Source organism: Bufo gargarizans, chromosome 1 (genome assembly GCF_014858855.1).
Source record: "Bufo gargarizans isolate SCDJY-AF-19 chromosome 1, ASM1485885v1, whole genome shotgun sequence".
Lineage (NCBI taxonomy): Eukaryota > Metazoa > Chordata > Amphibia > Anura > Bufonidae > Bufo > Bufo gargarizans.
Genome location: NC_058080.1, coordinates 57951203 through 57977585, shown reverse-complemented (window position 1 = coordinate 57977585; position 26383 = coordinate 57951203). Strand labels below are relative to the sequence as shown.

Below are 26383 nucleotides of genomic sequence, written 5' to 3'. Positions count from 1 at the left end.
ATACCCGTGGCTGATTTCTGTTGCAGTCAGCATTGTCTTTTTCAGTGTGAAGTTGTGAGCATGCCCTTTGTGGAACATAGGTTTAAAAATACGATGCATTTTCGTTCTGGTTTATTCAGTCTTTTGATCCAGACAAAACAATGACCTCTCTTGATATTTGGCACAGTCATAGAAATTTCTACAGCAGATCTGCATTTGGGTATATGCACCCATCCACTGATTGTGAAAGTAATTAAAATGCTCCCACAATGCCTAGTCCCCTCCTATAGCTCATATACTATCCCATATCCATGCACGGTCGCAGCTGCATCTCCCTGTCACAGCGGCGGCCGTGCAGAGATCTGGAGTGGGGTAGGTATGATCTATAGGAGGTGACCGGGCATTGAGGGGGCCATTTATAGAATTGGATAACCTTTAATTTCCATAGCAAATCCGCCACTGTCAATGTGGTGGTCACAGAATACAATTATTAAAATGCTAATAAAACGCCACTTCTGTTATCAATCCACTTGCAGATAGTTGGGATTTGTTTTTTTACTTATGATGTTAGATAGTTGAACATTTTCTTTCAAAGTTTTATTTTTTTACTTTAAAGCCACAGAAACCGCCCAGCAGCTTAAGAAGATGGCCGGTGTGCCATTCCATGCCAAGGGGAGGGGCCTGGTTAAAAAACTGGATACCACAAGTGAGTCTGATTTTACTGTTTGTTGTAGGAACCAAACTGATAATACATTTTAAGGGTTCTTTTAAACAGGCAGGTTTGTGGCCCGTAACGACTGCCGGTCAGAGGTTTGTGGCCCGTAACGACTGCCGGTCAGAGGTTTGTGGCCCGTAACGACTGCCGGTCAGAGGTTTGTGGCCCGTAACGACTGCCGGTCAGAGGTTTGTGGCCCGTAACGACTGCCGGTCAGAGGTTTGTGGCCCGTAACGACTGCCGGTCAGAGGTTTGTGGCCCGTAACGACTGCCGGTCAATGATGTAGCAAGTCAATAGGCGCTCTTGTAGCTCCATTTACATGAAGCTGACATTATCGATTTTTATGGCTGGATGCATTCAATATCTGTAGTTCAAGGAGCATAAGAATTAAAAGGGTTGCCCAGTTTCAGGAGGAAACAGGACAGTCCCTGGCATCTGCCTACAATAAAGAATAGATAAATACTTACCTGACAGATCCATTGCCACCACTCCGGGTGAGGACAGTAATTGTAATTGGCTGCAGCAGACATATCACCATTGCAGCATGGTAAATAGAGCCCAGCTGGGAGAACCAGAGCAGCAGCACTTGTTACTTGGATCAGGCAGATCCTTCCTTAAACCATACAACACCTTTTAGGCTAGGTCTATATGATGACAAATGTCGCACGACAATTTTTATAATGGCAGTCTATGGTGTCGCACTGCAACATGCGACATACTGCGACGCAACAGTCTCAGAAAAATCCATCTCGAATGGATTTTCTGCGACTTCTGCGTCGCAGCATGTCGCATGTTGCAGTGCGACACCATAGACTGCCATTATAAAATTTGTCGCGCGACAAATGTCGTCGTGTAGACCTAGCCTAAAAGTGTCTGTCAGCATGATCAAGCCTGTAGTACCAGGCATACAGCCTGGTAGGGTTGGTCATGCTGATAAAAAAACAATACCTTTTTAGGGTCCATTCACACATCTGTATGTGTTTTACAGATCCGCAAAACACTGACGCCAGCAATGTGCATTCCGCATTTTGCCGGCACTATAATAGAATATGCCTAATCTTGTCCGCAAGAATAGGACATGTTCTATTTTTTTTTCTGGAACGGAAATGCGGGCCTGGAAGTGCAGAACATCGTGCGGCCCCATAGAAATAAATGGGTCCGCAATTCTGTTGCTGAAGTGTGAATGGACCCTTATCACTCTCTGTGACCCCCCCCCCCCCCCCCCCCCCATTGTTAAGAAACTAATGATCTAACTGGAGCACCAAGGGGCCAGCCAAAGCACTAGGAGCACCCGGTTTACACCCCTTCAGTGAAGCTAGACATCTTGTTGCTGTGTCTGCTCTCCAGATCCCTTGTTCTGTGCTCTCCAAACACTGAGACCGGTCACCTGTGCCCCTCTATATATCCTGGTCTCAGTGCTTGCTCAGTACAGCAGGACACATTGCTCAAGCGCTGAGACTGGAGTATACAGCACAGATAACGGGTCTCAGCGCTTGGAGAGCAACAGTAGAACACAGAACAACTGCTGAGAGCAGGCACAAGACATGGCTGTACCCACTGCTAATCCAGGGCAAGGTGGGAGAGACTGAAGGCGAAAGAGGTAACAAACTGGTGCTCTGCAGGCTTTGGGCAGCCCCTTGGTGCTCCAGTTAGGTCATTAGGATATAAATAAAAATCTATTTTTCTCAGCAATGGGGCCACAGATATTCACGGTACCCCCCCTCCCCCCTACAGACCACTTGCGTCACAGCCGCAGGGCAACTTGTAAGCTTGTCGGGGGGTGGGGGGGATAAAAGGCTTATCCACAACGCTTGCAAAGCTTCCACCCTGCAGCTTATAAAAGGGTTTCTTCTCTTAATAACAGCACCTCTGAAAGGTATACCAAAGCAGGCGCCATTCAGAAGCCCTACAACTCCAACAGTGTTCAGTCCAGCTCCCAACAGGACACCTATTGCACCCTCCAGGATACCCCTCTGTAGAGAGAGGGGGGTGAAGGTATGTGTTATGTTGATTTGTACTATATCTATCATGATCGTCCATGTATTCATCCATAGTTCCCTTCTTCCTAGCATAATTGTGTTTGTTTTCCCTTTTCACCCCCATAATAAATTAGTGGAAGACTTCCACAAGGTAATGTTTGCAGTGCTTTGGACCCTGAGCATACATTGCATTTATTTTCAGTTTTTGTCTATCAAAGAGTTGGACACGGTGGGAGTAGGAAGGGAAGCTAAGAGAAGAAGAAAGACTGTTGGTGAGTACCAACAATATTAGTTGATTACGGTACCTGTCCCTAGTAGTTTATTACTTTCAAGTGTGTTAATCTAGGAGGGTCCGAAGTGCACAGATTCTTCTGTAGTGCACCCTCCGATCAGTACACATAGCCAAGATCTCATTGTGCGAATGATCAAACGGGAGAAGGGGTGATGGCCAAATCTGATGCAAAAATCCATTTTAGTCAACGTTTAGCTCATGCACATGGCTGTACTTGGAATCTATAGCACATGGATCCTGCATCTGGTGCTTATAGGAATCTATACTCTGCTGACCCCATGTCACACTGCTTCCAGAGAAGGACTTAGTGCCCGCGCCGTATAACAGCGGATGGTGTGCTTATGTTCTGGTTCTGACAAAGCTGCCAGTTCGATTTGATGTACTGCTCCAAATTAAGATACGTGCACGGAGAGATCAGACAGACAACTCACTACATGGAGTTAATCAGTATCTCTGGTTTATTTCTGAAAAAACAGACAATACATAGTTTTCACGAGAGGAGGGAGTGAGGGGGGGTGAAAGATAAAGTATATATTTTCTATTGGCTATGAACTCTCTACTTTTCTGTAACCTTGACGGCCAGAGGAAATTCCTCCTCACTCCCCCCCCTTGTTCCTGGGTGAAAACGTTACTACTTCTTTCTTTGTAACTGCTTGCTTGAGCTGAACGGAAACCACAAAGAAACACATGATAAAAACACAAAGTAAGATTCTAGTTTATAGGTGTAGGCTGAATGCCTGGCCGCCATCTTAGCTCAACAAGCAAGTATCCATTTTGTATCAATAGTCCATAACAGTCCCCCCTTGGAGACTTGATTGTAGACTTTCCCTTCGCCTAGCGAATCCCCTGGGCATACCATTCGTATCCTCTTCACCCGCAGTGGCGACAACCTACCCCTTCTAGGTAGGCTCCCGGTTGCTCGGACTTGTGGTAATACCCTGGGATTCATCTCACCCTATCTCAGCCAGGCATCATTGTGAGGAGGGGGAGCTGTGTTGAACGATGTTTCCTTCTGTCCTTCCTCATCGTAGAGGAGCATAATAGGTCGTTCATCAGTTTTCTTCATTCTTTTTGAAAAGCGGGTCACACAAATAAGAACGAGCTTAATCACTACATATATCACCAATATTATTAGGGCTACCTGCAATATTACCTGGACAATTCCCATGAGCCAACCCCCAATACCTTTGAACCAGTTATTGGGGTTAAGGGAAGAGAAGGTATCAGACCACCATGTATCTTTACCAGCTTTATGTGCGTCCAGCCATTTATCCCTTAAATCCGCCATCTTCTCTATACCCACCTTAACTTGCAAATTACCCTGCGGGTCTATGTAATGGCAACAAGCGGGTCCCACAACCTGGCACATACCTCCATCTTTAGCTGTAACATAATCTAGAACTAATGTGTGTTGGTTGGTGACAATGATTAACTGGTTTTGCACAATGTTTGAGGTATTCATAAGTCTCATCACTTCCCATATTTGGTCATCCAGGTAGTCTGTTGCTACTACCAGATGATCCCACATCTGCGCTATCATGGGATATATGAAGATGGAACTAACAATTTTGTTGGTAATGCTCGTCTCTACTACATGTGGCTTGCCATTTGGCCTGGGTGTGTTATCTTTGGCCCTATGATACAAGGTGTGTTTAGGTACTGCATTTATGCCAATTTCAGAGTGTGGTACTATAAAGGTGGCAGGAGTAAGCCTGGCGATGGTGCACAGTCCTGTGACATTCTCGGATAACCATTTGTACACTTTGTGTCCACAAACTAAGTATATATCTTCTGGAACTGCTACTGCTGTGCCATTGAATAATCGGGTAATTAGTTTGGCTAATTGTGTCCCTTTCACCAACTCATATCCTTTTGACTGACTTTCGGTGTCGTTAGCTAATATACCTGTCAGGAGATCCTGTACAGTACGGTTGTTACAGGGCAGATCCTTTCCGTTCTCAGCATCTACACCAATACACTGCACGTGGCTGTCTGTTTTTGAATCATTGCAACCTGAGTGTATGTGTGGACTAAATGTCATACCTTTGGTTTGTACTTGGAGGCAATAACAGTGTGTCCAGCTAGGAAAACATGTGACATTAGCCCAGTGTCCCATTCATTACCCAGTGGCGTGAACACTGCAGATATGCCCACTGTCAAAGTCATGATCAGTATGTGAATCCTCATGGCTTATTGTTCCAGGGTTGTCGGGACAACCTTTACTCTTTTACAATGTGAGGCGTGGATCCAGGTAAGCCTCCCTTCGAGTTTCACAGAGGTCGGGGTAGTCAGCAACACCTGGTAAGGCCCCTCGTATCGTGGTTCGAGGGTGTTTCTGACGTGTTTCTTGACCACCACCCACTCTCCAGGTTTGAGAGTGTGTTTTCCCTCTAGGGAGTCAGGATCTGGAATGGAAGAGAAAACTTGTGCACATATGTTAGACAATTGTTTACTATGGGCAATCACATATTTAGCAACAGATTCATAATGCATTTGCAATTGCTGTGGGAAGTACTGTCCCATCCTAGGCCGTGTCCTAAACAAAATTTGGTGTGGAGGCCTAGGGGTGTGTCTAACTGAAAATAGTGCTATTGGCAGGCATTGTACCCAACTGAGCCCTGTCTCCCCAGTCATTTTCAGCATCTTGGACTTCAGTACCCCGTTCAGTCGTTTGACTTTGTCGCCGCTTTGGGGTCTGTAGGGTGTGTGATAGGCTAAGTGTGACCCTACCATCTTCCAGACTTCTTGGGTTAATCTAGCAGTGAATGCTGGGCCCTGATCACTCTCAATGACCTCAGGTACTCCGAACCTACAGACAAGCTCCTGCATCAGTTTTTTTTGCAGTAGTGGTTGCTGTCTGGTTTCGGACGGGGTAGGCTTCTGGCCACCCAGAGAACAAGTCTATCACTACTAGCACATATTGAAACCCTTGGCACATTGGCATCTGGATGTGGTCAATTTGAATCCGTTGGAACGGGTACTGGGCTTTGGGGAGACATTTGGTTGGTGTAGGCTCAGGTCTTCCCGGGTTGCACTGCGCACAGATGAGGCAAGACTGAGTATGCCTCACCAGGACAGGGGTTATCCCTGGGGCCATTGTCTATTAGTTCTTTCATGATGGTCTTAGATTGGTGGGTGGGCCCATGAGCTATTGAAGCTATCAGAGGATAGAGAGCTTTGGGCAGAGATACTCTCTTTCCTTGGGTCCACAGTCCAGATTCTTTCTCTTCTTGGGCTGACTCTTTTAGCCAATCCAATTTTTCTTGTGGCGTGGTCTGTTTCTGTATTTGTTTCAGGAGGTCCCATGTGATTTCTTCTTGTTCCAGGTCTTCCTGTGTTATCATAATCTGGTCTGACTGGACTCTTTCCTCTTTCACTGCTGCTTCCTATGCTGCTTGGTCAGCTAGGGCCTTTCCTCTGGCTTCAGAGGTGTCAGCTCGAGTGTGCCTGTAGATCAATAAAATCTTCAGATTCTCCAGTGTACTCCCCCCTTGGAAGAGGAAGGAGTGCAGCAGGATTGAGGATGTGGCACCTCTGAATGGTGACATTATCTGGCAGAAGCAAACTACACGGAAGCCGGAGGTGGCGCTGTGCAGTGAGGTGTTTAGGTTGAGTCTGCTGGAGGATGGCAGAAACGTCATGGAGAGCCAGAATAGTGAGGGGATGACCCAGCACAACGTCAGATGTGACGTTTAGAAGAGAGCTGGCAGCATGGATAGCTCTGACACAGGAAGGGGCTTCTCTGGCTACTGGGTCCAGTCTCTTTGTATGGTAGGACTTTGGGGTCCTTCAGGGTCACAGTGACTGGTGGGACACTGAGGTATCCAATATCCTGGGGTCCTCTGGCCCAGAGAGTATTGGGGATGAGGTGCAAAATGGTTTGCAGCGAATCCCCTTGCTCATATAAATCAGTGCAGAATTTTATTGTCAGACATCCGGCAGCCGTGGGTGTCACATAATTTGAGTGAAAACCACAAAGACCAAGAAGCGAGACAGTTTCTTATCAGAAAGAGGATCTTAAACTAACACAGAAGAAACTAACATTTCTGTGAAAAGAAAAAAGGTGGGGGTCAACTGATCCCCCGCAGCTGTCCTGCAATGTGGTGGAATGATCTGCATGGAATGATCTGCAAATTTAGCTTTTGTCCATTTCTGTAGTTGTTCTATAAAGAATTCTCCAGACTCATGATCTTGGGGGTCAAAGTTAGCACCTTTTAAGTTCAGGGATGTGGATTTGATCCATTATCAGTGAGGAGTATTCACCCGTCTTGTTTTCCACTATACTTTGCAGGTCCGACCATGTGCACCCATAGGTTTGATGCACTTGGGACAGTTTCCTGAAAAAGGGCATGGGATGGGTCTCAGGGTCAGGCAGTAAATTCACTATGGTGAATAACTGTTGTGGGGTGAAAGACACATATTTTGGTGGTCCCTGTGGCCGGTAAAGTGCTAGGGCTTCTTTCAGTGTCTCAAGGTTTCCCTGCTCAATTTTCTGTAAGTTCTTTTGTAACTCTGTAATCTGACCCTGCAGTATTTGATCTTGTGAACGTCGTGATGGGCGCACGGTCATGGGTACAGTCCACTGTGGTGCCAGGGGTAAAGTTGGCGGATCACCGTAGTCTGTCGGGGTACCCCGCGAAGGAGTCTGCATATTACCCGGTGCATTTTGTATGCCCATTGTGGATTCTGCAGCACCGTCTGCATCCCCCTGTTCTGCTTCATCAGGTTGCCCCCCTACCATTATAGGAGTAAGGGTGGCAGGTGAGTGGGGTAGCATGAATGTACCGTCCGGGTTTATCATCGGGTACAAGGTAGTAGGAAGGGGCAAGGGTGACATAGGAGTGACGGGGGGGTCAGGACCGAATGATATTAAAGGTCCGTTCATGGGCGTTGCCTGGGGACAAGATGGCGCTGTAGCTAACACGGGAAGTGATGGGACGTGCCGGGGAGTAGTTACCAAGGTGTGGTTTTGTGGGTGGGGAACCCCACAGGGAAGGCACGTATCACGGGAGGAGGGATTCTGTTGACCACATGTTTTGCAGGTCCACCCACCTGCTTTCTTCCCGGCGCCATTATAGGGTGGTGGCAATTCATGTATCAATGCAACACCAGGCTTACAGAAATATCTCTGTCTTTTCTCATCAAAATTTTGTTCCCCCCCGGTCTGTTTAAATTCTTTACTACAGTCCAACCACACACGGACCATGTCTGTCAATTAATCATCTTCTAACTTCCCTCTCTTCTCGTTTAACAACACTTGCCAGGTAGCACTACATAGGATGCCTCCTTTACAGACACCTTTAACTCTTCTCCAACTTACTTAATCCTTTTATGAGGATGCCTCCTTTACAGACACCTTTAACTCTTCTCCAACTTACTTAATCCTTTTATGAAACGTTTGCCTCTCCTGTCCGCCACGTACTGTTCAGGTGAACAGTAACCCTTCGGGACACTTTCCTCATTTCCCATTATCTCTCGTACCTACTGAAGCCGCCTAAAGACCTCTGCATAGAGTAATCACTGGACGTGAAGACCTTTGAGTCCCGGTCAGCACACTCTGGGCTACCGCGAACCGCTCTCCACCCATCTGTGATCGTCCCCTTTATGGAGATTTGAGTCAGACACCGGGCTGAACTCCGATACAGGAACACAGGAGAACTCCGTGTCTCAGTCAATGATACTTGTCAACAGGGTCTTCACAACTTATAGGCACAACACAGTACATCAAGACTTTAAGAAAACATATGGGGTTCTTACTTTCATGCCCTCGAGGACGTCCCAGACTGCTTCCGCACCCCTCCCTCAGACGAACACCAAGAGGCTACACCAGGGGACACTTTATAGGCAAGATGACTCAATTTTCCTACCTCATATCACGGGTTGCGATCCCTGTGTCCGTTAGTGCGCCTCTCCTCGTCTGGTCTCTGGGGGTACGGGAACAGAGGGTCCAATCCTCGAGCCCCACGTTGGGTGCCAAAATTGTTCTGGTTCTGACAAAGCTGCCAGTTCGATTTGATGTACTGCTCCAAATTAAGATACGTGCACGGAGAGATCAGACAGACAACTCACTACATGGAGTTAATCAGTATCTCTGGTTTATTTCTGAAAAAACAGACAATACATAGTTTTCACGAGAGGAGGGAGTGAGGGGGGGTGAAAGATAAAGTATATATTTTCTATTGGCTATGAACTCTCTACTTTTCTGTAACCTTGACGGCCAGAGGAAATTCCTCCTCACTCCCCCCCCTTGTTCCTGGGTGAAAACGTTACTACTTCTTTCTTTGTAACTGCTTGCTTGAGCTGAACGGAAACCACAAAGAAACACATGATAAAAACACAAAGTAAGATTCTAGTTTATAGGTGTAGGCTGAATGCCTGGCCGCCATCTTAGCTCAACAAGCAAGTATCCATTTTGTATCAATAGTCCATAACACTTATGGCGCCTTCATATAAAAAGAGCTCTCTGGTTGGTGTTGCACAGTTTGTGTCCTTTGTCCACAAGGATCTGAGACAGAATTTTATGCCTTCTTTTATTCAGTTCAACAACCACTTTGCATCTTGAGATTTTCTTTTCCCAGTTCGTTCAATGCCCTTATGCATCTGCTCTTTTACTTGCAGAAACTGACGTAGCGGAGAAGCCACCAAAAGAAGAAACCGTTGTGGAGAGTGCGACCCCCGATTATGCTGCTGGTCTTGGCTCTACACAGGTAATCTCCCCCCAGTGATGAAAACACTAGAGGTTTTGGTACTACTAAGAATGGAAGGTTCATATGTATGCCAGTGACATTGTGTCCTTGCCACGTCATAACGTAACTGTGTGAGATGCTCTTATACAGATGATACATATTATTCTGAAGCGCAGCTCTTGGCTTGTACCATGTCCTCCAGGTGTTTAACCCGTTCGCACACTTTGGCTTTAAAGGATATGCCCCCCCATTGTCTGAAAAGGCGAGGGTCGCACCTCTGGGACCCGCACCCATCTCGAAAATAGAGCTGAAAAAGTCCCAGACTGTGCACTGCGTATGCGCGACTGGCAACCGAGCGCTGGCTTAGCTATTTCCATTGGCCCCATAGAAATGAATGAGTTTGGTGGCAGCGCAAGTGCTCACATTCATTTTTATGGGGATTCTGAAAATAGTCGAGCGCTTCGATTGGCTATTTTTGGCAGGTTAATAGGAAGAGTTGCTGGTGGCCGGACCCACCATTAGGATCCTCGCGTATCAGACAATGGGGGCATATCCTATCGATATGCCCCCATTGTCTGAGATGGGAAAACTCCTTTAATGTACTTTAGTGAATGCCTTTCGTTAAGGCACCATGTCTTGCTTTTGCAGTTACCTCAAGAGTATGGTGTTGGTTGTCAGCTGGGATCAGAGAAACCCCTCATTCAGGCTGTTTAACCCCTGAGATACCAATGTTGATCGGCACTACCTGTCGCGTGTATTTGACAGATGGCCTGTAATGTATTTTTATAGCAGTACAAGAATATTCCACCGGCGCTAATTACACAACCTAATCATAAGCAGCAGTGTCAAAAACAGCTCCGCAGTGGCTGTTATAGGCGAGTTGCACAATTCATTAGAAAATAGAAAGGAGACACCGCGCTCAGCCTAATGCACCTGACCCTTATTAACCCCTGGTTCTGATCGAGATAAACCTGCCCACCTCAGTTTAGATTACCTTGGTTCTGATGTGTGGGATCAGGGGGCCACCTTCTCGGGTGTTCCAATATGCACGATTTCTTCTACACAGATGCGAATAGCAGGTAGAATAAGCTGTGTGGAGTTCGCCCCGGCCGGTAGCGAGACTCCGTTTGTACTTGCGCTCACAAGGGGAGCTGGTGACGTCACCTACTGAGCTACGGAATACTGTGGGCACCAAAACACCTTCCTACGCGTTTCGAGTACAACTGTACTCTTCGTCATGGAATCAATCTAGTGCCTCCAATGGCTTCCTTTTTATTCTACCTCCTCGCGGTCTTAATTAGCTCCAGTTTCAGAAATTCGACAATTAAAATATATTCGATAATATTAATCGATGCTTTTAATCGAAACCAAATGACTCTATTTCTGCGTTTAGACCATTCGGGACAAGTGTGTTCATATTAAAAATCCATTGGGTTTCCTTCTTCGACATATTTTTAATGAAATCGCCTCCTCGTATGTCCATTTTTAACTACTTCTATTCCGAAAAAGAGGATCCCTCGAATTTTCCATTATGCCTCAATGTGCAGTGTCTCGAAAGAGGATGCCCTTCCGATTTTTTATTTATTTATATTATATATGTGCTCGCTCAGTCGTTTTTTTAATTGTTTCTTTGTGCGCCCAATGTATAACTTTTCGCAGGGGCACTTTATTGAAATGACTCCTTTGGTGCTGCATGTTATGTAGTCCCGAATATTATATTCGTAGGTGCCATCCTCGTTTATTATTCGACTCATTTTGATAGTATTTTTCTGCTTTTTTACATACCATGCATTTTTTACAGGGAAAGAATCCTTTTAACTCATGCTTATCTTTTTCTTTTTTGCTATTCATTATGGCCGCACATTTTTTTGTGGGTGCAATAATGTTCCCAATATTTGCCGCTTTTTTAAAAACAAACGCTGGGTCTTTGTTAAACAGATGTCCTATTGTCTTATCCTCTTTTAATATATCCCAATGACGTTTTACGATATTCCTAAAACATCGTGTTTGGGCATTATATGGGATAATGATGGGTGGAATTTTTTTCTATTTCGCTCTTTCTGTTGTATCTGTGACACTTTTTCCACTGTTAGTCTTTAAAAGGTTTTCCCTCTCCATACGGTTAATGTTATCTTTCTGTTCCAAGAGTTTATCCATATTGTATCCCTTTGCTGCAAATTTATTTTGTAATTTCTCTGCTTCTTTATCATACTCTTTCCTCTGTGCAGTTTATCCTAATGCGTAAAAATTGGCTCCTAGGTATATTATCAAGCCAACAACAGTGCTCCAGACTAAAAAAAATACCTAGTAGCCATTGGCTCCTGAACTGAAAAATTTAGGAGCCAAATCAAATTTTTAGTCGCCAAATCGAAAAGGAATCAAAATTTTGGTATCGTGACAACGCTACGCCGATCAGATCGGCATAGGGTTGTTTTGATACCAAAATTTTGATTCGCTTTCGTCACCATAAAAAAGTATTGCGATACTCAATACCGCGCAAAAAAAAACACCAAAAAAAGCCGCGTGCATTTCCCATTTTATGAAACATTCGGCCTATAATAGAACAGTCCTATCCTATTTTTTGGGGTGACAAGGTGACAAAAAAATGGCGAATGCTCACCGCATAGGAGACATTTTTTAATAATTTAATAGTTTGGACAGCGCTATGTAATATGTTTATTTATTTATTGTTTATATATTTTATATGTAAAATTGGGAAAGGGGGGATTTAAACTTAATATTTTAGGGTACTTTCACACTAGTGTCTTTCTTTTCCGGCATAGAGGTCCGTCCTAGGGGCTCAATATCGGAAAATAACTGATCAGGCATATCCCCATGCATTCTAAATAGAGAGTAATCCGTCCAGGATGCATCAGGATGTCTTCAGTTCAGTCATGCTACGGTTTTATCTCAGACGAAAAAAAACTGAAGATTTGCCTGAATGCCGGATCCAGCATTTTTTCCCATAGGAATGTATTCGTGCCGGATCTGGCATTCAAAATACCGGAATGCACCCGCACTAAATCCGGACCCATTCACTTCTATGGGGCTGTGCACGAGGGGTGATTTTCACACATCACTTGTGCGTTGCGTGAAAATCGCAGCATGCTCTATGTTGTGCGTTTTTCACGCAACGCAGGCCCCATAGAAGTGAATGGGGCTGCGTGAAAATCGCAAGCATCCGCAAGTACGGATGCGGTGCGATTTTCACTCATGGTTGCTAGGATGAAAGTCTATTCACTGTATTATTTTCCCTTATAACATGGTTATAAGGGAAAATAATAGCATTCTTTAATACAGAATGCAGAGTAGAAGGTCAATATAATAAACATTGGTGGCGCAGTGCGCCCCCCAACACCCCAGTATGATAAACATTGGTGGCGCAGTGTGCCTTCCTAATATAATAAACATTGGTGGCGCAGTGTGCCCCCCTCAATATAATAAACATTGGTGGCGCAGTGCGCACCCCCCCAACACCCTAGTATAGTAAACATTGGTGGCGCAGTGTGCCCCCTCAATATAATAAACATTACCCCCCCCCCCAACACCCCAGTATAATAAACATTGGTTGCGCAGTGTGCCCCCCCTCAATATAATAAACATTGTTGGCGCAGTGTGCACCCCCCCCAACACCCCAGTATAATAAACATTGGTGGTGCAGTGGGGAGTGCCAATGAGGGTTGAAAAAAAAAAAATTAACTCCCCTCCTCCAATTGATCATCTCCTGTTCTTTCTTCAGGACCTGTCAAAGGACCTGTGGTGACATCACTGTGCTCATCACATGATACATCACCATGGTAATGGACCATGTGATGAGTTCAGTGACATCACCACAGGTCCTGAAGACAGAACAGGAGACCGACAGCTACGCGATCAACTGGAGGAGGTGAGTTCATTTTTTAAAGTTATTTTTTAACCCTCATTGGCACTTCCCACTGAGCCACCAATGTTTCTTATACTGGGGGGGGGGGGGGGGGGGGCACACTGTGCAACCCATGTTTCTTATACTGGGGTGTTGGGGGGCACACTGTGCCACCAATGTTTCTTATACTGGGGTGTTGGGGGGCACACTGCCACCAATGTTTCTTATACTGGGGTGTTGGGGGGGGGGGGCACACTGTGCCACCAATGTTTCTTATACTGGGGTGTTGGGGGGGGGGGGGGGCACACTGCCACCAATGTTTCTTTACTGGGGTGTTGGGGGGGGGCACACTGTGCCACCAATGTTTCTTTTTACTGGGGTGTTGGGGGGGGGGGCACACTGTACAGGGAGTCTAAAAAGAATCGAATGAGTCTCTAAGTCGGATCTTTAGTTCTTTTCACCTGTGACTCATTCGATTCTTTCTCCCTGTACTTGTCAGTGACTCAGAGCTGCAAGTGCTTGCCTTGCCTCAGCTCTGGTTGGTTGGTGGGAGGGGAGGGGCTGGCAGAAGCAGCTTCCACTCTAGGATCAGATTACACTCCTCCCAGCCCCTCCCCTCCCCGCTGCCAGCGTCTCTGCTGTTGTGTGCTGTGACCGAGCTGACTGAGACTGAGGAGAACATCGGCGGCGGCAGAGAACTATCAGCTCCTGTGCCCGCCGCTGTTCTACTGCAGAGCTGCCGCGGAGGGTCTAGTCGCAAATGGCGACAAGACTAAAAAGTCTTGTCGCCATTTGTAAATTCTTAGTCGCATTGGCGACCATTTTGGTCGCCATCTGGAGCCCTGAACAAGGTAGATGACAGCTAGTCCTAGAAATGTTACTAATATGAACACACTTGTCCCGAATGGTCTAAACGCAGAAATCGAGTTATTTGGTTTCGATTAAAAGCATCGATTTAATATTATCGAATATATTTTAATCGTCGAATTTCTGAAACCGGAGCTAATTAACCACTTCAACCCCCCTAGCTAAAACACCCTTAATGAACAGGCCACTTTTTACACTTCTGCACTACACTACTTTCACCGTTTATCGCTCGGTCATGCAACTTACCACCCAAATCAATTTTACCTCCTTTTCTTCTCACTAATAGAGCTTTCATTTGGTGGTATTTCATTGCTGCTGACATTTTTACTAATCGAAATTTAACGATTTTTTTTGCAAAAAAATGACATTTTTCACTTTCAGTTGTATAATTTTGCACAAAAAACGACATCCATATATAAATTTTTCTCTAAATTTATTGTTCTACATGTCTTTGATAAAAAAAAAAATGTTTGGGTAAAGAAAAAAATGGTTTGGGTAAAAGTTATAGCGTTTACAAACTATGGTACTAAAATGTGAATTTCCGCTTTTTGAAACGGCTCTGACTTTCTTGAGAGAAATATCTTGGCAAAAGACAACTTTTGACCAAGATATTTCTCTCACCCAGCATGGGTATATGTAAAATGACACCCCAAAACACATTCCCCAACTTCTCCTGAGTACGGCGATACCAGATGTGTGACACTTTTTTTTGCAGCCTAGATGCGCAAAGCGGCCCAAATTCCTTTTAGGAGGGCATTTTTAGACATTTGGATCCCAGACTTCTTCTCACGCTTTCGGGCCCCTAAAATGCCAGGGCAGTATAAATACCCCATTTTGGAAAGAAGACACCCCAAGGTATTCAATGAGGGGCATGGCGAGTTCATAGAATTATTATTTTGTTTGGCACAAGTTAGCAGAATATTTTTATTTATTTTTTTTGTATTTTCTCAGTCTCCCTTTCCGCTAACTTGGGACAAAAATTTAAATCTTTCATGGACTCAATATGCCCCTCACGGAATACCTTGGGGTGTCTTCTTTCCGAAATGGGGTCACATGTGGGGTATTTATACTGCCCTGGCATTTTAGGGGCCCTAAAGCGTGAGAAGAAGTCTGGAATATAAATTTCAAAAAAAAATTACGCATTTGGATTCCGTGAGGGGTATGGTGAGTTCATGTGAGATTTTATTTTTTGACACAAGTTAGTGGAATATGAGACTTTGTAAGAAAAAAACAAACAAACAAAAAAAAATACTATTTCCGCTAGCTTGGGCCAAAAAAATGTCTGAATGGAGCCTTACAGGGGGGTGATCACCCATATAGACTCCCTGATCACCCCCCTGTAAGGCTCCTTTCAGACATCCGTATGATTTTTACGGATACATGGATCGGATCCGCAAAACGCATACGGACGTCTGAATGGAGCCTTACAGGGGGGTGATCAATGACAGGGGGGTGATCAGGGAGTCTATATGGGGTGATCAGTGGTTCATAAGGGGTTAATAAGTGACGGGGGGGGGGTGTAGTGTAGTGTGGTGTTTGGTGCTACTTTACTGAGCTACCTGTGTCCTCTGGTCGATCCAAGCAAAAGGGACCACCAGAGGACCAGGTAGCAGGTATATTAGACGCTGTTATCAAAACGTATATGCGTCCACCCAGAAGAGCAGGGCTGTCGCCAGGACGCAATCCTGCGTACGGCGGTCCTGAGCAGGTTAAGACCGCAAGGAGGTAGCATAAAAGGAAGCCATTGGAGGCACTAGATTGATTCCCTGACGAAGAGTACCGTTGTACTCGAAACGCGTAGGAAGGTGTTTTGGTGCCCACAGTATTCCGTAGCTCAGTAGGTGACGTCACCAGCTCCCCTTGTGAGCGTAAGTACAAACGGAGTCTCGCTACCGGCCGGGGCGAACTCCACACAGCTTATTCTACCTGCTATTCGCCTCTGTGTAGAAGAAATCGTGCATATTGGAACACCCGAGAAGGTGGCCCCCTGATCCCACACATCAAAGCCAAGGTAATCTTGCTATTCTAAACTGAGGTGGGCAGGTTTATCTCGATCAAAACCAGGGGTTAATAAGGGTCAGGTGCATTAGGCTGAGCGCGGGGTCTCCTTTCTATTTTCTTTTTATAGAAGCACTCAGTTATTGATGCTCTCTGTACTAGCAGATCTATGATCTTGTTTGTAATGAATGCCTACACTGTGGCTCCAATGTCTAATTTCTTGTCTTAATGATTTTGCAGAAACTCAGTACCCTTAACAACGAGAGTGCCCTTCCATCTACAAGCTACTTGCCAGCAACCCCCAGTGTGGTGCCATCCTCCTCATACATCCCCGCGTCTGAGGCTCAGCAAGGTATGTCCTGTCACTTTCAGCATGACGTTCTACATGGCTCAGGTATACAGCTCCTCTGTGTTCCAGTATATCTTCTGGGAATTATTTTTCTCCTCTTTTCTCCAGTAAAACGGCTAGGGCAGAGCTAAAGCCCGCCCCTCAGAGCCGGTGACGTCACCGAACACACCGCTGGGCGGAAGTTACCGCCCGGCAGTGTGTTATTGAAAACAAAAGAGCCCGTGCCCTGCGCGATCTAGCGCAGGGCACTGGAGCGCATCGGAGCATGAGATGCTCCGATGCTAGGCTCAGGGGGGCTGCCGGGGTGAAAATAAGGGCGGACAACCCCTTTTAAGTAGAGAAACTCCTCGATCATGATTTGTGAGTTTGCGGTTCGTCCAAAGGTTTGTGATTGTATCATACATTTTGTGCATTGGTGTTATATGAATAATGAATAGCTGTTTAGTTTTATCTGTGGCAGAGCTGAATGTAGAATTTTATAGCATGCACAGTAACAGGTTGTGAATATGGCCTTGTAAAATACGCTGCTGTATTATAATGCAGTTGCTAAATTGCTGGCTGAATACAGAGTAGCTCATATTTGTGACTTAAAAAGGTTGTCCAAGTTATATTTATTGATGACCTATCCCCAGGATAGGTCATCAATATCAGATCGGAGGGGGTCCGACACCCGGCTCCCCCTCCGATCAGCTGTTTGAAGAGAAGGTGTGCGCGGTGTCAGCGCTGCCTCCTCTTCACTGTTTACCTTCTAGCCGTTGCATCTGCAGTGGTGAGCAGGTGTAATTACACCCAAGCCGTCCCATTCATTTCAATAGGAAGGCTTGGGTGTAATTACACCTGCTCACCACTGCAGATGCAACGGCTAGAAGGTAAACGGTGAAGAGGAGGCAGCGCTGACACCACGCACACCTTCTCTTCAAACAGCTGATCGGAGGGGGTGCCGGGTGTCGGACCCCCTCCGATCTGATATTGATGACCTAACTTGGACAACCCCTTTAATGGTTATTTTCCCCACGCCTCCACAACGGCACCACCTGGAGGTTGGCCCGCCTTCTCGGGGACAGGAAACAATAGTGAGATCAGCAAATAAAGGGCCCTTACCTGTTGTTTCCTGTCCCTCAGAAGGTCGGGATCGTGGATCAGCAGCTCGTGTGGCCTTTTTTTTTTTTTTTTGTTTGTAATCCCGGCTCTGACGTAGAGTTCAGACCGCGGCGCACGGGGGCAGGGGCTGTGACGTCACTCGCCGGATCCCATGGATAAAAAATGCGAGAGTCTGCTTAAAAAAACTTGGGAATCCTCCACCGCAGTTTTGAGACTGGGAATCTTGGCAACTTACACAGCTAGGACCCTGTCCTTGTGGTTAGGTCAATTGGAGGAGCACATAGAGTCTGGTACTCCAAGAGAAGATATTCTAGCCTCAATCCCTATGTTAAAACAGGCTGCAAATTTTATGGCAGACGCTTCTGCGGACATGGTGTAAACATCAGCCAGAACAGCCGCCCTGTCCAATGCTTCACGCAGAACAATTTGTTTGAGAAACTGGTCGGGGGATACAGCATCAAAAAATAAACTATGTGCCTTGTGTTGCGAAGGGGCTAGAGTGTTTGGCTCAGCGCTTGATGATAATATTTTAGAGAAAGCATCAGATAGGGGGGGAAAAAAGGCTTTCCCACCGAATCAAAGTTTTATCACCAGAGACTATCCTTTCGGCCCCAAAGACATGGTAGGCCTGATCAGAAGAAAAAAGAATCAGGAGCGTCTTGGCAAACATCCAGAGGAAAGGGAAAAGGATTCTTATTTAACCCTGAGAAGTCTTCTCACCCCACTACCCAATGACGCCAGAGGAGCAGTAGGGGTAAGGCTCAATTGCTTTTACTCGGCTTAGGAGAATATTCAGGCCTCCCCTTGGGTGCTGGCTGTGATGAAAGAAGGCTACAGTCTGGAATTCATCAGTGTGTCCCCCCCCCCCCCAGACGTTACATGGAAAACTCCAGACTAAAAGGAAGAAATCGGGAAGCAATGGACCAACAAATATCGCTCCTGTTAAAAAAAGAGAGCAATCATTCCAGTACCAGTAGAGGAACAGAACAAGGGATTGTATTCGCCTATCTTTCTGGTGAGAAAACCAAACTGTACTTTAAGGGCGATAATCAATTTGAAGACCCTAAACAAATATATATTGTTTACAAGAAATTCAAAATGGAGACCGTAAAATCCGTTGTCAATCTACTTCCAAAAAATTGTTATATGATGACATTAGACCTGGCGGATGCCTACTATCATAGACCAGAAGTTTCTAAGGACAGCGGTATGGTTCGTTTGTTCTGTACCTGGATGATTTTTTTTTTTTATCACAGCCCCAGTCAGAGAACCTTCTTCTGCGTCGCCTCCAGACAATCCTTATAACCCTGGCTGACCTGGGTTGGTTAATAAACAAACAGGTCTTGTCTTCTCCCCTCACAGAAAAAAAAATTGGGGAGAGTTCTGCTGGACACGTGCCTTATGACTTCTTCTTTCCTGCCGGAACAGAAGCAACAGAATTTAACTTCCAGCATCAGGAGTTTCCAACGACAAAAGGTTGCCTCCTTCAGGGATATTATCATAATCTTGGGACTCATGACGTCAACAATCCCGTCAGTAAAGTGGGTCCAGCACCACTCGAACGCTTCAAGCTTTTCTTCTAAAGAACTGGGACAAAAAGCAGACATCCCTAAACAAAAGAATAAGAATTGTCATATCTAAAGATGACCTTATCCTGGTGGACAAACCAGTCAAATCTATTCCAGGGGGTGAAATGGAGACAGACAGACCAGGTAGTCATCACAACAGGTGACAGTCAGCAGGGCTGGGAAGCCTACACAGAGGGGAAGGTGACGCAGGGTCTATGGAGAAGAGCTACAACAAGCTGCGTCAAACATGAGGGAACTAAGTGCGGTCTGGGAAGCCATAAAAGCTTTTTCTCCCTCTATCAATCTGAAAAATGTAAAAATCCTCTGACTAGTCCACCACAGTACCCTACCTGAACAAACTGGGAGGAACAAGAAGCCGCTCCCTGTCCTCAGTCACGGGAAAGATCCACGCTCTTTATCAGCAGCCCACGTAAGAGGAAGAGAAAATCAAGTGGCGGACTTCCTGAGCAGGGATCAGCTAAAGCCAGGAGAATGGAGCCTGAATCATCAGATCTTCGGTCAGATTTGTGCATGATGGGGGCACTCCAAAGATCAATCCTATTTGCCACAAGGAAAAACAGGCGGGTCATAGACTTTTTCCCCCTGTCCCCTCTAGACCGGCCCCTAAGAGTGGACTCCTGGTCGCCCTGGCCTCAGGAACTTCATGTGTTCCCGCCATTTCCTCGGATACCAAGGGTTATCAAGATTTTGGAAGAGGAAGCCCAAATTATTCTAATTACTCCTTTCTGGCCCAGGAGTGCATTGTTTCCAATACTAAAAAACCTAGCAGGAGAAGAATTCTGGATTCTCCCACCCCGACCGGATCTACTTCTCCAGGGACCAGTGGTTCATCCCGGAGTCACCCAGCTTCGCTTGACAGCTTGGAAACTGAAAGGCGCATCCTGAGAGGAAAAGGTTTTTCAGAGGCGGTAGTCTCCACTCTATTGCAGAGTAGGAAACCTATCACATCACAGATCTACTTGAGAGCCTGTGAGGTTTTTTTTTTTTTTTTTTTTTTTTTTTTTTTTTTACGTTTCGGGGACGGCAGATGGGATCCCTCCAAAAAAACTGGTGACCCTAATCCTGGATTCCCTTCAGGCAGGACTTCAGATTTGAATGTTGTCAAGAGATTCCTTAAGGGAGCAAGTAAAATTCGCCATAGGCTTAGGTCATCAGTCCCTCATTGGGACTTAAATCTGGGCCTATCCAGACTAATGCATCTGCCTTTTGAACCCATTGTAAAGATCTCCTTGAGAACATTGACACTCAAAACAGTATTTTTATTAACTATCACTACTGCCAGGAGAATAGGAGAAATCCAGGCTTTCTCCATTCTACCTCCCTATCTTACTGTTTTAGAGGATAGGATTATATTAAAACATGCTCCTGAATTCCTTCCTAAGGTGACCAAGTTCCACTGTCGGCAGGAAATCGCTCTTCCCTCCTTTTGTTCCCAGGCGACATCAGATAAGGAAAAGTTGTTCCACAACCTAGATGTTAGAAGGTGCGTTCTGCAGTATATAATCTGAGAAAATCAAACCAGTTACTCGTTCAATATCTGGGTCTTCACCAAGGCAAAGCAGCTAGCAAGACTTCCATCTCCAGATGGATCAAGGCCTGCATTATTTTAGCCTATGAGACTGAGGGAATTGCTCCACTACCTTTGTTGAAAGCTCACTCCACCAGAGCATTGGCAACATCCTGGGCTAAAGGCGCCGCAGCCACATGGTCCAACCCTTGTACCTTCTTTAAACATTACAAGCTGGACGTTTCTACCACTAGGGACTTATTCTTTGGGCGCAGGTTCCTATCTGCGGTGGTCCCACCCGTGTCATGTCTCCTATGTTAGTCCTCCAGGTGGTGCCGTTGCTGAGGCGTGGTGGCATTACCTCTATTGGTTTTCGTTTATACCTTATTAGTATTGTTTTGTTTCTTTCCTATTCTGAGTCCTAGGTAATAACTGGAAAGGTAAGAGGGAGGGGGCCCTTTATTTGCTGATCTCACTATTGTTTGCTGTCCCTGAGAGGGCGGGCCAACCTCCAGGTGGTGCCGTTGTGGAGGCTAAAGGAAAATCCAATTACTGTTAAGTCTGTAAAGAATAAATCAAGGCAACTGGACTTACTGTAGATTTCTTAAACGCAAGAAATCTACAGTAAGTCCAGTTGCATTGATTTATTCTGTACAGATATACCATGACCTGGATAAATGAGAACCTTCACAGACAATTACTGTTAAAAGTAATTTTTGTCTTTTTTTTTTCTGTGTAGCTGGTTCAGTCCGAGAAGCATTGCAGACAGAGGAACCCACAACTCCCAATAATGCCCTTCCTACCCAGTTTAAGCAGCGGACACCAATGTATCATAGCAATCCCAATGCCCCTGCTACCACCCCCACTCCTGCGACCACTCCTACCTCTCCGCTGACACCTACTACACCTCAAGTGGCTGCTCCTGCAGCTCAGGCTCCTCAGATTACTACTCAAACAGAACCTGAGCCCAAGAAGAGCCTGTCGCTTACAGTAAGTAGAAGCAGAGCCGGGGTACGTTCACAATAGGACAGATCCATGAGGCATTCATTCATGCTGATGTATGGAATCCTCATCTCGGTCTAATATGAAATCCAGGTTTAATGTATCAATTGTACAGCCTGGAATTTTTTTTAATTTTTTTTTTTTTTTATGATATTGCAAATCTTGAATGCTTTTGGAGTTTGTAAGGCTACTTTCACACTAGCGTTCGCCGGTCCGCTCGTGAGCTCCGTTTGAAGGAGCTCACGAGCGGACCCGACCGCCTCCGTCCAGCCCTGATGCAGTCTGAATGGAGCGGATCCGTTCAGACTTACAATGTAAGTCAATGGGAACGGATCCGCTTGAAGATGTCACCATATGGCTCAATCTTCAAGCGGATCCGTCCCCCATTGACTTTACATTGAAAGTCTGAACGGATCCGCTCAGGCTGCTTTCACACTTAGAATTTTTTCTAAGTTATTAATGCAGACGGATCCGTACTGAACGGAGCCTCCGTCTGCATTAATATGATCGGATCCGTTCAGAACGGATCCGATCGAACGCTAGTGTGAAAGTAGCCTAACCGTAAGAGCATGCAGATTTCCTGTAATTCTATATGATGGTAGCAAATAAAAATGCACAGTGGTCACCTGGCTCCTGGGATCCGTCCAGCCCTGTGTCCTTGGAAATGGCTTCCTGGTTTGCGTCAACAGTTTATTTTATGTCTGTATGTACACTGGCGATCAAAATTGGAGAACATTTTTTCAGAAATAATGTAATCTACATTGATCATCATTTGAAGGATTTTTTGTAAGAGGTACACCATGCCATTAGAACAGTGTTTTCCTAAATAACCAAAGTATATGAACATAAAACCTTTTATTTTTCCAAAAACCTGATTATCAGAATTAGAGACTGACGGTAGCACAGAGAAAGATTCTAACTACATTTTCTGGAGGTTACACCAGTCACCAATCAGTAGAAGTGCACAGGCCCTTGCTTTGAATGACTTCGGCACATCTGCGGCCACAGGGCATCACTAGTCTCTCTCACCGCTCTGGTGGGATTTTGGTCCACTCTTCTTCCAGTATCTTCAGCAGTTCTGTGACTGTTGTGGGTTTCTTGACCATAACTTTGTCACCAAGGATTTTCCAGAGGTTTTCTATTGGGTTTAGCTCAGGACTCTGGGCTGGCCATTTCATTGTTTCAATGTCTTCAGTTTCAAGGAACTGCTTTACCCGTTTTGCTGTGTGACGGGGGGCATTGTCCTGCATGAAAATTGCTGGCTGAGTGATAAAGGCAAGGAAGGAACCATGTTTTGTTGAAGAAGGTTCTGATCCACACTTGCATTCACTCTGCCATGTAGCTGTATGAGAGGTCCTACCTTCTGCAGAAAACATTTCCCAAACCATGAAACTTCCTCCTCCACCTTATTTACACACTTTGGGTTCAGTCTTTCCCCAGTTTGTCGACAAACATAATGTTCCCCATCAGACCCAAATAAATTAATCTTGCTTTCATCACTGAAATGAACTCTGGACCACTTCTCCTCTGTCCACACCACATGCTCCTCAGCAAAGGTGAGTCTAGCCTTCTGATTCTTTCTGCTAATGAGCGGTTTGGTCACTGCAGAGTGGGCCTTCAGTCCAAATGCTCTTAAACGTTGAGACACTGTATGACGAGACAGATCCTTACCCTGGTTAGTGCTGAACTGGCGAGCAATTCCAGCTGTAGTGTCGAAACGATTACCCATGGAGATTCTCTGCATTATCCTGTCCTCTCTTGCATTTATCTTTCGAGGGCGACCAGCCTTCTTGGCGGACTTGAATGAGTTTGTGATGTTGTAAAGATGCAATATTCTAGAAATCAGACTTGGACAAACCAACTTCTCTTGCTATGGCTGATGGGGTCACCCCTTTTGGCTTTCGTCTGGACAACCTGCTGCCGGAGGGTTTCAGTCACTTTGGAACGGCACACCAAGTCATTGAAAACTGTAAAGTTAGGCTGCCAGTTACATAGGGTTTGTCAGATCATTAAGGAAATTAGCAGCAGTTGCCAGATTAACACCAATAACTTGCAGGTATCTGAAAGTGTTCTCTAATTTTGATCAGTGTTCTTTTATTACCTCATTTTACATTTTTATTCTGTGCTTTAGAATAAATACAGTTTATGAAATCTTAAAATACTGCTATTTTACTCATGTTGGGATATATTCACATAGGGCTGCACTAGGACCTTGACATTTCGGAAATTGTGTGTTCTCTCATTTTGATTGCCACTGTACATTATCCATTTACAGAGGGAGCAGATGTATGCTGCACAAGAAATGTTCAAGACTGCGAACAAGGTCACAAGACCAGAGAAGGCTCTAATCCTAGGCTTTATGGCAGGTTCCAGAGGTAAGTCCCATTCCTCAATGAATCGCCCTCTAAAACGCGTAATAAATTGTAAGTAATGTGTTGCAATTAATGAAGCAATTTACACTATGGTGTATGGTATTATATAGTCCACTGGCTGCTATTTTCTGACAGAGAAATTTAAGGGGCACATTTATTAAGACCGATGTTTTAAAAGCCAGTCTTAATAAAGCCCCATAGCTGGCGAGGATCTGCTGAAGTTGTGAAGAGGCGCCGGCCTCTCCATAACTTTGGCGCATCCAGTGCCAGTTCTAAATGCAAGACATCTTCCTTGCTGTCTTACATTTAGACCATTTTCTACACCTAAAACGGGCGTAGAAAATGATGAATCGGACTGGCCTGCTGGTCCGTGCATGCCACAATTTTAGACCTGGCGTGCGATCTGTGCCTGAAATATGACTGATTTAGGTGTATTTCAGAATTGTAAATGACCCCCTAAGTGTGTGTGTGTGTGTATGCACAAATTTTTATTTTTGTTTTATTAGTTTCCGGCTGATTCCTTTTAAAGGGGTTGTCAGGTAAACTTAGATAGAGATATTGATCATTTAAAAGAATCAGTTTGGTAGTGTGCACATGACAAAATTTAACTGGGGGGGGGGGGGGGGGAGGGAGGGAAACTGTCCCAGAATTTTTTATTTGCTTCACTTTGTTAAAGACATCCGGTAAATAATTGTGCAGTTTATGTTCTTACCGGTGTTCTCCTTGAACACTCGGACTCTGTTCCTTCCGTGAGGCCCAGTGTTTTTATTCTTTTAGGGGGTTAACCTCATGTCCTTTGACTTGTTCCCACTTTTGCACTGTACTTCTTCTTTTTTTTTATCTATTTGCCCTCTAATGTGTTTTGTTTCTTGTGCAGAAAACCCTTGCCCAGAACAGGGCGATGTTATCCAGATAAAACTCAGCGAGTACACAGAGGTTATACAAAAAGGAGACGGCACAGGCAGCACCACAATGATTGTCGACACGGTTTTTGAAATGAACTATTCCACCGGCATGTGGACCAAGCTAAAAAAATATAAGCCCCTGACCAATGTCTCGTAGGGGGGCGGATTCCAGGCAAGAAACCATGGACCAAAAATAAGACTTGTAAATCGGGTTCTTGATCTAACAATCAAGCCGAGGGGGCCCTGTATGATCGCTCAGAGAGAAGTCGTACCCGATGTCAATGGTTACTTCCTCACCAAAAGACGATTGACCCGTTCCAAGAATGAGCAAAGAATGGCCAGTTTTGTAGAATTAAAACCTATTTTAAAATGTCTCCTACAATCACAATGCAGATCTTCTGGTTGAAACTTTTTTTTTTTTTTAAATACAGTATCCTGTACATCCTGTGGATCACCATGATTTTCTATGCGGAGTGGGGGGATGGGGGGGGGGTGGCCTTTCCTCATTTTTATCTGCAGTATTTCAAAAGGTAAAATGCAAGTATTTGGACAAAAGGTCTCGGGTCAAACTTACTGTAATTGCCTGTAACCTCTCTCCTTCAGATTTTATTTTTTAAATCTTCTAGCGCGTCAGCATCTCAATGCTGGCCATTGGGTGTTGACACAACTGCTGTTTGCTTTCTGCTTTGCAAGATTTTGTTTCCCTAGTTTAGTACAATCATGCGGGATAAGGACGGGGTGTAGTACTGTCGGGGTGTCTGGTATAATAGATGTGGAGTCCAAGATGCTTAAATAAAATGGAGGCATGATTGTCGTCTGGTTTGTGAGGAGGGAAGGGCGGCAGTGGTCTTTTAATATTAGAAAAAAAAAGTTTGCAACCCAAATGTATTTCTAGGACACATTACCTGTAGTGGATCTGCCAGATTTGATTGGTCAGGCAATCCGTAGCATCCGGTGCTGGCCGGATAGTGAGCTGCAGCATTTCTTTTTACCTGTAAGCTGTTGAAAAGGTACTCTCTGAACAGAATTTTAAAGGCTATGTACACCTTTGGTGGCATTTTATTTCTACATTGTACTCCTTTTGAGCTAAAAATAATTTTTTAAAGTTGGTCCTTATTAAAAAATGAGGCATTTTCACTGCACAGCTTTTTTTTTTTTTTTTTTTGCTCTGTCAGGCAG

The 26383-nt window shown here is 45.1% G+C and overlaps 1 protein-coding gene across 1 annotated transcript in view; it reads left to right on the top strand.

Moving 5' to 3' along the window:
- The window catches only part of NELFA (negative elongation factor complex member A), a 36338-nt gene extending 10325 nt beyond the window's left edge, over positions 1-26013 (top strand). Inside the window, exons 4-11 of the mRNA XM_044279514.1 lie at positions 596-685; positions 2560-2690; positions 2877-2946; positions 9585-9673; positions 16620-16731; positions 21665-21915; positions 24203-24302; positions 25177-26013. Coding sequence (XP_044135449.1) covers positions 596-685; positions 2560-2690; positions 2877-2946; positions 9585-9673; positions 16620-16731; positions 21665-21915; positions 24203-24302; positions 25177-25361 — 1028 coding nt within the window. The 3' untranslated portion in view covers positions 25362-26013. The remainder of the gene's footprint in view (positions 1-595; positions 686-2559; positions 2691-2876; positions 2947-9584; positions 9674-16619; positions 16732-21664; positions 21916-24202; positions 24303-25176) is intronic.
- Positions 26014-26383: the final 370 nt, after the last annotated feature.